This window comes from Buceros rhinoceros, unplaced genomic scaffold, assembly GCF_000710305.1.
Source record: "Buceros rhinoceros silvestris isolate BGI_N320 unplaced genomic scaffold, ASM71030v1 scaffold4958, whole genome shotgun sequence".
Taxonomy (NCBI): Eukaryota; Metazoa; Chordata; class Aves; order Bucerotiformes; family Bucerotidae; genus Buceros; species Buceros rhinoceros.
Genome location: NW_010427345.1, coordinates 24,973 through 36,412, shown reverse-complemented (window position 1 = coordinate 36,412; position 11,440 = coordinate 24,973). Strand labels below are relative to the sequence as shown.

The window sequence follows — 11,440 nt, the reverse complement described above, 5'->3', positions numbered from 1 at the left end:
ACCAGTGCTGAGTACAGGGGGACAATCACTTCCCCACTCCTGCTGTCCACACTATTGCTGATACAAGCCAGGATGCTGTTGGCCTTCTTGGCCACCTGGGCACACTGCTGGCTCATATCCAACCGGATGTCGACCAACACCCCCAGGTCCTGTTCTGCTGGGCAGCTTTCCAGCCACTCTTCCCCAAGCCTGTACTGTTGCAGGGGGTTGTTGTGGCCCAAGTGCAGGACCCAGCACTTGGCCTTACAGATCCTCATACCATTGGCCTCAGTCCATCGATTCAGCCTGTCCAGATCCCTCTTACTGAGGGTGCACTCCGTCCCCTCATCTACATCATTGATAAAGATGTTAAAAAGAGAACAGGCTCCAATACTGAGCCCTGGGGAACAGCACTTTTAAACAGCCACCGATTGGATTGAACTCCATTCACCACCCCTCTGGTCCTGGCCATGCAGCCAGTGTTTTCCCTAGCAAAGAGTGCACTCATCGAAGCCATGAGCAGCGAGTTTCTCCATGAGAACGCTGTTAAAAAGCATTACTGAAGACGAGGTGGACAATGTCCACAGGTCTTCCGTCATCCACTAAGCAGGTCACCTTGTCAGAAGCAGATCAAGTTGATCAAACAGGACCTGTTTTTCATAAACCCATGATGACTGGGCCTGATCACCTGGCTGTCCTGTACGTGCCGTGTGATGATGCGGATCAGGACGATCTGCTCCATAACCCTTTCCGGCACCGAGGACAGACTGATGGGCCTGTAGTTCCCTGGATCCTCCTTCTCACCCCTGTAAATGGGCATCTCATTTAATATTCTCTAGTTGATTGGGACCTCCTCAGTTAGCCAGGACTTCTGATAAATGATGGAAAGTGGCTTGGTGAGCACTTCCACCAGCTCCCTCAGTATCCTTGGGTAGATTCCACCCAGCCCCATAGACTTGTGTGCATTTAAGTGGTCCAATAGGTCACTGACGATTTCCTCTTGGATTATGGAGCCTTCATCCTGTTGCCCAGCTCGGTCGGGTGGGCCCTCAGAGAACAAGTGGTCTTACTATCAATGACTGAGGCAAAGGCAGCATTCAGTACCTGAGCCTTTTCCTCATCCTGGGTCACTATGTTTCTCCTAGCATCCAGTAAAGGATGGGGATTCTCCTTAGTCCTCCTTTTGCTGTTAGGGTGTTTCTAGAAACATTTTTTTCATCTTTCATGGCAGTGGCCAGATTAAGTTGGTCTTTGGCCTTTCTCATTTTCTCCCTGCAGAGCCTCATGAAATCCTTGTAATCTTCCTGCGTAGCCTGACCGTTCTTCCACAGGCCATAAACTATCCTTTTCTTCCTGAGTTCCAGCCAAAGCTCTCTGTTCAGCCACACAGGTCGTCTTCAGCCTGTCCAGGCTGGTGAAGCTTCAGTTCAATCAGAAATGTGCCTACCTCTCTGAAAGATTTTCTGCATACTGCTTCATTTCGAATATTCCTGATGCATGTGTATGTTTGCATGTTTTAAATACCAATGGAAAGACATCTGGTTAAAAATGCGTAACGAACATGGGTAGTCAACCATAATACAGCCAGTAGTGATCACATTTTATCCTGTACCGGATCCACTAGATTGAAGGAGTTACCAACCTCTCTAGTGAGCAAAACCACCCGACTGAACAAATAACCCGCCCTCTGTAAAGGCACCAGCAGGCATCCCAGCTAGGTTTCTATTCTGAAAGTCTGTAAGCAGCTTGATCATCTTCCAAATGTATTTTTGTGAGACTCGCTTTAATATGTCAGGACTTCTCACCTGATGCAGACTTTGCAAAACGTGCCTCCGGAGGCATTGTTCTGCTGGCTTGTAACGACATGCCAACAGCTTCTGGAGCACCAGCAGTATAATGCACTTGGAGGAAGACGGTTGCTTTTCCGTACACTGACTGATGTGGTTCAGACATGACATACATTCTTCTTACCGTTTTGTTGTAGTCACTTGTACTTTACAAATGAGCAGGAAAACCAGTGGAGAGGTTCACGCCTCTGGCGTGTCTCCCTGACCTCTTCCTTACTAACCTGGGTGACCGCATGGTTGTCTCTCCCTCTCTCCTATCCTCTCCAAAACAAAAGAGAGCTCCCAAAACAAAGGCTGTTGCCAATCCACTTTCCCCTCTGAAACAGGTTTATTTGCAGAGGCACTGATGGGCCAGCAGCGGGGCCAAACTGGAGCTGGGGGAGCTGTTTGCGAAGTGTATTACCTTTGTGCTGAAATGTGTGGGCGTGTATTTGCCTAAGCACTAACTGTTGAGCAACTTCTTTTTTTCCATTAGGTGTTTTACGCAAGCACTCGTACTTAATTTGCTGGCTTTTCCCACTGAGGGACGATAGACAGGCTGTCGTACAAGGGAGCAATACAGGCCTTCTCTCTGTCATTCACTTCAAGAGCTTGGCTTCCGTTATTAACCTGTACCAATCTGTGGAATTTCCTCATCGAAAGCCTTTTAAGAATATTTAATGTTTATAATTACAGTTACTGTCTAATCTTAAAGGTATGAATAATGGTAATGTTGAAGTTAGTCCTGCTTGTCTTAGTCTAATCACAACAGTGAGCATTATATCACATCTCAAATACTAACATCTGCTGGAACATTTAAAAGCAAAATCCTGTGCTTATCTGAGCTGTGAATACAATTCCAGCTTTTTTATTAGATATCCTGTTGTATGTTTTTCATTTGGCTTTCCTCTGAGCCAAAATCTTGGGAAAGGGCAGCACACCTTCTAAGTAGAGATGTAATGCCACTTCGTGTCAAGGCTGCTGCATCCTTCAGGTATGCGTCGCTAACGACTGTAGACTACACACTTGTACTAGGAGAGTGCCAGCTATATACTTTTTATATAAAAACTGCTCATTGGCTCAGTGGCTTTGGCATGCATTCATCTGCTGTTGCTTTCTGAAACACCACGTGCAAGAATCTAAGCTTTAAAATCTTACCGGTGATCAAGGCACCATTATTTTAAGGCGCAGTACAGATTATCCACGTGCAGAGGTACATACAACAATTGGAAGATACTGCTGATAGTTGAAATAACTTCTGGAAGTCAAAAAGCTTTGCCCTAAGAAGGCCTTCACGTTTGATTTTTTTTTTTTAATAGATCACTTACCAGACTGCTATTAGTGATTCAGTTTGGCCAGTGACAGACTCCTCAAACTTTATCTGCATTACACAATGGGCTGCTTTGAGTTGGCTCAGTTATGTTTGGCCTCTGTTAGGTCATGGGTGTATCTAAAAAAATAAATGAGGTTCTTGTTTAAGTTACAGTCATTCAACTAAGGTTTTCCCTGGTGTCCTAGTTTCACTATTGAGGAGGATGTAGACTTCAGTTTATACAGGGGTTTTAAACAACATACCAGGGACGCTTTCATACAGTAGGTGTGAATAATTATGTGCTCTTCTCAGGTTTGTTACTTTTGTGGATACCTGTCATCTGCCAGTGCATTAACCATATTTTCTCTTTCATGTAATTTATGTAATAACTTGGTGTTGTTTAATTTTAATGAACTGTGTGAAGATAGTGCCAGCATTTCAGCATTAACAAAAGAGACGGCCTGAAGAAGTACAAGTCAAAACCTGAGTCTTGCCAAATTCCCTGATGTAATTTTTCCTAAGAGCGCAGAGCATTGTATTTCGGGACTTGGACCATTCAGAGCCTGTCGTGATTTTTATGGCCTTATGTACTTCAGAATTGCTCTATAGAAAGTGGATCACATACAAGGAAATTACTTGTTATTCCTTAGAACTATTTTTACTTTAGTAGCGATAGAGAAAAATCTGTGTCAGCAAAAATCATCTCAACCTAGTCGACACTATAGTTATGTTCCATTTGCTTCCTGTTCTGGGATATGTTTTTAGAAGCTTGGCATAAACTTTTGAACTTCTTTTCATAATAGAGCAGTGTTTTGTATTATGTAATTCTTCATGATCTTTAGATCAGCAGTTTGGCGATAAGATAATTTAAAATGAACTGTTAGTGGTGATTGTTAGTTATTGTCAAATGGGGAGAGCCTTAGGATTCAGAGAACACCTCCCTTCCAGCTGCGGTAGCCCACAGACACGTGAGGGCCTTGGGCAGGAGTGGGAGGTGTCCCTAGGTGCTGCAGGACTCCTAATGGGATGCGGGGAAGACCACCTTGGGATTTACAAGAATTTTATGTTTTGGGGAAGAATCAAAGGTAGGAAAAGAGAGAGATGGGGGTTGGGGTGGAACATGAGAAAATAGGATAAAGAAATAAAATGAAAATAAATGGGATAAATGGGGTAAAAAGCCCAAATGTTGATACCCTACAAAGATTCATTAAGTTTTTTCTATAAATAATCAAGCAGCCATGGAAGATTTTTTTTTAATAAACTTAATGTAATTGAAAACTGATTAGTTCTCAAAAGCTCTGAAAAAAAGCCACTTTTAATTAAAAAAACCCAAACAACACAAATCGCCACAAAAATACCCCCACAAAACCCCCCACTAAACCACGGATCTGATGGCTTCCTTTTGCCTTTGAATGCAATGTTCTTCTTATTATGTTTTTATTTTTAGCTTTTCAATGATTTATTCAAGAATAATGCAAATCGATCTGAGAATACAGAAAGACGACAAAATCAGAACTACTTCATGGAAGTGATGACTGTAGAAGGAGTCTATGACTACTTAATGTATGTTGGTAAGAAGCGATTTCTCTAATTGTCCCTATACTTTGTGCCAAATACGAAGTTCAGGTTAGAAATAAAACCCTATTGTAGTAGTACTCATATAATTTAGCGCTTGCAAGCTTAACGGTATACAACTCAGGAACACAGTCAGTCTTTAAAAGACCTCACTGCTGCACTAAAATAGCCTAATTTATCTTTCATTACTGATCAGTTATTGTGTTATATTTCTTTCTTTCTGCATCTCAGAGTATGAGCTTATGGAAGCAGGTCCCTTCCTTTTTCTCAAATGGGCCCAGGTTGCTTGTACATTCTGATGACTAGTTAGTAACAATAGTTAAGGGCAGTATTCGATAAACAATCTGGAGAATAGTGGAGAGTATTTTTCTACAAAACTGCATTATTTGCTTGTTTGCAGTCTTTTCTTCCTATTTCTTTTCTTTTGAATAAGTGATTCCTTTATCATCATTGTTAGGAGAACCTTATAAATGTGTGTTACTGTAACTTTTCAGGTAGGGTAGTTTTCCACATTCCTGACTGGCTGCATCACCTCTTGATGGGAGGAAGAATCCTCTTCAAAAATACATTGGAACTGTACACAGACTATTACTTGCACTGTAAGTTAGAACAGCTATTTCAGGAGCATCGTTTGGTTTCTCTGATAACGCTGCTAAGAGGTTAGTAAAAGTTAGAGCTTTCGTGTGAAAATGCTGCTTCAGTTTGATATCTGAAATCCCAAGTACCAAACTTTGCAATGCTTGACTAAAGCTAATGGAGTTTTAAAAATCACATGGGTCTATAAAAAGATTATAAAAGCTTGTTGCGGAAAGATGCCGAGTCGGCCATGTCAGTTAATGTAAATTACTGAAAAAGGTATTATTGAATAGTAATTTGCTGAAGTGTGCAAAGAACAAGAAAAACAGAATAAGGGTGGTTTAGTATATCACAGTGTGAATATTTCATGCTACCTTTAAATTAGCAGCACACACTTGTGTGCTGCATCATAGCCCTTTACTGCTATTATTTATTGTTCATTTATATAACCCTATGTTGTGGTGGGCTTTTGAGAGGGCTTGAGTGTTCTTGACCTTCAAATAAGGGAAGGAGAGGGAGATTTAAAAAATAATTTTAAAATGACCTCACAGCTGTAGAGAAGTATTATCTGACTGCAGTCTGATCTAAACAACACATCTGGCCAAAGTTCCTGTATCAAGACAGCTCTGTCTGTATCAAGCCAAAAACAAATCTTGTGAAAGACAAAAAGGAAATGAGTAAATCTCTTTGGAGCCCAAAACCAAAACTGAGTGCCTGGTACTTCTGGTGAATAACAATTCTTGGGGTTTTTTATTGATAAAGAAATCTGAAATTTTTGATAGTTCCAGTTGGTGCTTTAGTTTTGAAAGTATAAGGGAAATTTTAAGTAAGGAGATCATAACTGACCTAAAGTAGAATTGATCCAAACCTAGAAGATAACGCTTTAGAAATTTGAAACGAATGGAAACAAATTGGCAAAGGTTATTGTCCTTCACACAGGTGGGATAATCTGGATTCAATCAGGCTAATGTAATCAAAAGACTATTATCTGGCAAGGCTAGAATTCCCTTCCAGTCAAGATCATACAGAAAAGCAGCTTGACTTCAAAGCCGTAATCCACAGCACTCTTTATATGCCAGTGATGCATAGCTGCCTGAAGACATTTTTCTTTCAATGTGTCTTCGCTGCAGATGCTGTGTTCTGTGAGAACACCGAACCTCGCTCTCCCCAGGATAAACAGAAGCGAGCAAAGCAGACTTTTGAAGAAATGATGAGATACATTCCAGGTTCTGTATTTCGTGACTCTTTATATGAGCATGCTGCATTGTTCAAGCAGATATATAACCCAAATACAGTCCCATTAGTTTTCCCAATCAGGTAATACTGACGCTGCTAAGGTTTGAGTTGACTAGAACACTGCTACTAGGTGTAAAATCTGCGTTCAGTTTCATCGCTGAAGTGTTGCCTAACAAGGTTGTAGCACAGCGATTAATAAAGACATGATGGAAATAGAGAGCTTTACAAATGCACTTTATACTATAATTTCTTCATCTTTAGAATGCTCCTGTGGTTTGTATTTTATCCAGATGAGAACTGGGTTAAAAAAGGCACACCGTGAATCCAGAAGATAAATCTGAGCTCTCCTTACACTGTATAAACTAGGGGAGTGGGGCTCATTCAGTAGGTTATTCAGAAAGTAATTAAGTAATTTCAGCTTGAGGTTTATTAAACAATGCATTAGAATGATATATTAATGTTATGGAAAGTGTAATAATTACTAAGGTGTCCAGCCCTGAAGGAAAGGGAGGAAAAAAGGAGGAACCACAGGAGGGTTTTTTCCCCATTTACCACTTGAGACAGATAAAATTTGAACTCATTCTTTAATTTAATTACTGGAGTTCTATAACTGCATCCTATAGCTGTTATGCAGCACTTCCTAACGACTTGTGTATTTGTTGTTGGTATCTGATACAGATTTAATAGGCAAGTGCATTGGGGAAGAGGCTAAATACGAAGGCATCAGGCTTCTGTTTGATGGAATGCAGCAACCGGTGCTCAACAAACAGGTAACTGGTGACACGTGAGAAACTTGCCTTTTGGCACAGAATTTCCTGAAGTGAGTGTATGGCTATAGCAGAGAAGTGAGTTCTAATTCAGTGTTAAAAATAAAAAGTAGTAGTGTTGCCTTGGAGTGTTCTCAGGTTTCTTTATCTTCTTTTAGTTAACTTACGTTCTGCTGGACATTGGGATTCAAGAACTCTTTCCAGAGCTGAGTAAGGTATGTGCTAAATCCGTTAAAGCTCTGCAGAATTCTTCAAGCTGCTAGTGAGTCTGGTTGTTGGTGCATTTTTGCTGACATTCCCTTGTAATAGTAATTTTAAATTTTGTCAGAAATCTGTCTTGTACTAATGTGTTGAAATCGCTGAAATCCAGATTATTTACATTTGTGTTAATTAGCTCTTCCCAAATCAGTTTTGGTGCATTTGTCTAGCACACAGCGAGCCCGAGCTGCCTTCCATTAGAATTGGACAGAGCAATCAGCAGTTGGGATCTCTGTGCCTTTCTTTTCGACTGATTGTCTCCACACTGCTTTATGCATTTCCTGATTTAGGAGGTGAATTCTGCATGCAGAGCTCAGGTTGAGCTTCAGCGTTTTTCTTGAGAATATTTGGCACGAGGGTTTCTTACTTCTAGTTTGGTCACTGCAACATTAACTCCAACTACCCAGATGAAGGAGAAGGAGTTCACACAACACAAAATGCTGTATAAATGCGTATCATTAGGTTTGTTGATCTATCTCATATTTTTACTTGGGTAAATAAAACTCTGTGCAGGTTTTACACAGTAATTTTAGTTTGGTAGGAAATATCAGCTAGTTAACTAGATATAAAACAACAGAAAAAAAAGTCCCCTCGCTTATAATAGATGTTCATTGTATGAGCCCTGTGTCTGAGAACTGCAGAGTGCCAGCAGTGATTTGTTTTGCAAGAGAAACAGAAACAAGTGTTAGATGTCGGGCACCTTCTGCTGTTTTCACTGAAAGGAGGCCAGCTTAGCAAGTCTAACCTACTTCGTGCATCATCTCTGTACTGGTAGAGATATCTCTGTATCTCTATACATCTCCTCACGTCAGTGTTCAAACAGTTAAAAGCAAACAAAAGAAGACCAAACTGACTGAGGGAATAAAGAAGTAGGCTGGAGACTTGTGCTGACCTAAGTCCTGACTTAGCCCTGTTGAGTTTTACCCCGCTGAAGTGTTTTCCTGTCCCATAAGCTGCTAATATATGTAAGAACATTGGTCTTTCTTCAGCTGATGCTGAAAAAACCTGAAGTGTTTGTGTCTTAAGCATTTAAATAGTCTTTAAAGCACCAGTCAGACCCAGAGGGTGGTGACCAGTGGAATGAAGTCTAGTTGGAGGCCAGTTAAGTGGGGAGGTATCCCAGGAGTCAGTGGTGGCTCCAGTCCTCTTTAACATCATCATTAATGACCTGGATGAGGGGGCAGAGTGCGAGTTTGCTGATGACACAAAACTGGGAGGAGTGGATGATACACCAGAGGGTTGAGCTGCCATCCAGAGGGTCTTCAGCAGGCTGGAGAAATGGGCTGACAGGAACCTAATGAACTTCTGCAAAGGGAAATTAAAAGTTCTCCTGGGGAGGAGCCACCTCAGGCACCAGTGTATATATAAGGGTCCACCAAGCTAGAAGGCAGCTTGGCAGAAAAGGACTTGGGGTCCTGGTGGACACCAAGCTGATCACAAGCCAACAATGTGCTCTTGCTGCAAAGAAGGCCAGGGGTACCCTGGGCTGTGTTATGAAAAATGTTGCCGGCAGGGCGAGAGGAAAGATCCTTTCCCTCTACTCAGCACTGGTGAGGCCACACCTGAGATATTGTCTTGGCTTCTCAATGCAAGAAAGACATGGAGAGAGAGACACATACTGGAGAGAGTCCAGTGAAGGGCCATAAAGAAGAAAATACCTATTTTGAGAAGTTGCATAAAAACCCAAAAGGAGTTGCCTTCCTTTCTCTTAACTCTGTTTTCAAGTGGATGTTCTCAAACACCATTAATCATTGCAGTTCAGGTCAGTTATATGCGTTCAGTTCAGTTCTTAGGTAAATGTGCATTTTCAGACTTAGTAAGTAGGTTTATTTTCTCCATCACTGTTTACAGGGTCCAAAGGAAGCCAGCTCTGTGTCATGTTGGATGTGAACACAGGGACCTTGCTGGACACCCAGTAGAAACATCTGTACGCTACTGTAATGGATATGTGACATTTTGACCTTGTGTTGTATATTTTCTTGTAAATAACATAAAATTTAAGTTCTAAAAAATCTCTTTATGCATTAAAGACATTAAAATTTAATACCAATTATAAGCATCTGTACTTCTTATTTTAAATTTATTTTAGCTGTTATAGGTCAAATTAATTTCCCACAAATCTCTGCATGTGAAATTACCTGGACAGCTGGGAGATCAGCCAATGTATGCTTTGCCTCAAGAGCCACTACTGTTGTCTTCCTTGAAGGTTACATAGAAAAATTGTTTGGAAGAAGTTGTAGAATGCTCCCATGAAGTTATTTTAACTGTCTTAACAAATCTTACTAATTTCTTTAAAAACAAAATTACCTGGATGAATTTATTGCCTACAAATCACCTCAGAACTATCTTTGACCTTCACACTTTCTGTGGGCCTCAAAAATTGTGCGTGTAATTTAGTTTAATATGTGACCTTCAGATCCAAAGCACTCTTAGAGTACTAATGGGTGTGAAAAGTGGTTTTGACTTCCACCTTAGCCTTTATTTTTCTGCCATTTCTTATCTGGGTGTGTTGGAGATTTTTTTTGACATACTCTTTCCAGGCTTAGAAAAGAGAATGTGAGTCTGTTCATAGCATTTTCTAACAATTTACTAGTGTATAAAAATGCGTGGATGTTTTTTCCGGTAAATCTTAATTTGTTGGCCCAGCCTTTATAAAAGAGACTTTGAAAAGCACTTTCAGGTGTGGATTTTTAACAAGTTTTACTCATAGAACAATATGGAGAAACTTTAATAGGCACTCCTCAACTTTTCATACCACACCCATTTTCTCCTTTTTTACAAACCAACCACTCTAATGCAGTATTAGCGTTCTTTGTCAATACAGTACCTGTATTACTTTTGTGTATCTTTTCCTTCTGTTTGCCCAAAGACGGTAAAAGTGTTGTTTCTCTCTGGGGATGCCAAAGGAGTTCTTACAATTCTAAAAATGGGTGTGCAGGTACAGCTTGGTTCATAAGTGCATTCTCTGTCACTGGTGGTAGGTGGATTTGGGGAAGACCACTCTGAAAATCAGTAACTTTAGGGACTGGCATTGACAAATCATCAATGCCATGCTGTAACCATTAGAATGTCAGTCAATTGCTGGCTGCTAACACAGCTTACCTAATGTAGCGGTGTAGTCCAGATCTGTTCACGTGCAACCCTTGAATTTATGTGGAAATGAATGAGGTCTTGAAATTTAAGCATACTGAATGTTTTTCTGAATACACCTTCTGGAAATCTGCAGGTGCAGATTTCAGGCGAGTAGCTTCAGTCTGAAAGAGAGCGTGGTGTGCTTTCCAGAAAAACAGAGCAGGTTTATTCAAAATGTTGACAATCAGTTTAATACAGCAGTAAACAACGTGGAAGTATGTTTAGGTCAAAATGTGAACAATCTTACAAAAATAATCATAATCAATAACTTCTTGATAAAATGTCGGAAATGTCCACTTAGCATTTAATCCAATTTCTGATCTTATACTCATTAGCTTATTAGCTACAACCGTGTATTTTCTAAACACAGCCTTTCAACAGAGGAGACAGGCTTTTGAGTTACGATCACAATTATCACAAAGCCAGATGATGCTGTAAAACGCCCCATTACTAGGCACAGAACTGCAGGAGTGAATTTGTGTATCCAACACTCTCTCTGAATGTTGCTGACACATGGTAACGGTCAGGAGTTCTGTGCTTTGGTCCTTGGGAAAAGATGAGAAATTGAGCATATTTATATGAAATATAATCATAGATTGTGTTCTCACTCTAGATACTGTCCCCAAACTGGTCATATTAAATAGGGAAGGATATATACTCATTTGTTAAAATTGACCAAAATCAAATCAAGCTTTCACTGCATTCTTTAATAATGGAAAACGAAGTGATATGCTGCATCTTCAAAAGTAAAATGGAAAAAATTATTTTAATTACATGTA

The 11,440-nt window shown here is 40.4% G+C and overlaps 1 protein-coding gene across 1 annotated transcript in view; it reads left to right on the top strand.

The window, feature by feature from the left end:
* SNX14 (sorting nexin 14) overlaps positions 1 to 9,586 on the top strand; it is a gene marked incomplete at its 5' end in the record, with an annotated part of 44,277 nt that extends 34,691 nt beyond the window's left edge. Inside the window, 6 exons of the mRNA XM_010141847.1 lie at positions 4,565 to 4,688; positions 5,187 to 5,351; positions 6,399 to 6,494; positions 7,183 to 7,274; positions 7,430 to 7,486; positions 9,381 to 9,586. Coding sequence (XP_010140149.1) covers positions 4,565 to 4,688; positions 5,187 to 5,351; positions 6,399 to 6,494; positions 7,183 to 7,274; positions 7,430 to 7,486; positions 9,381 to 9,419 — 573 coding nt within the window. The remainder of the gene's footprint in view (positions 1 to 4,564; positions 4,689 to 5,186; positions 5,352 to 6,398; positions 6,495 to 7,182; positions 7,275 to 7,429; positions 7,487 to 9,380) is intronic.
* Positions 9,587 to 11,440: the final 1,854 nt, after the last annotated feature.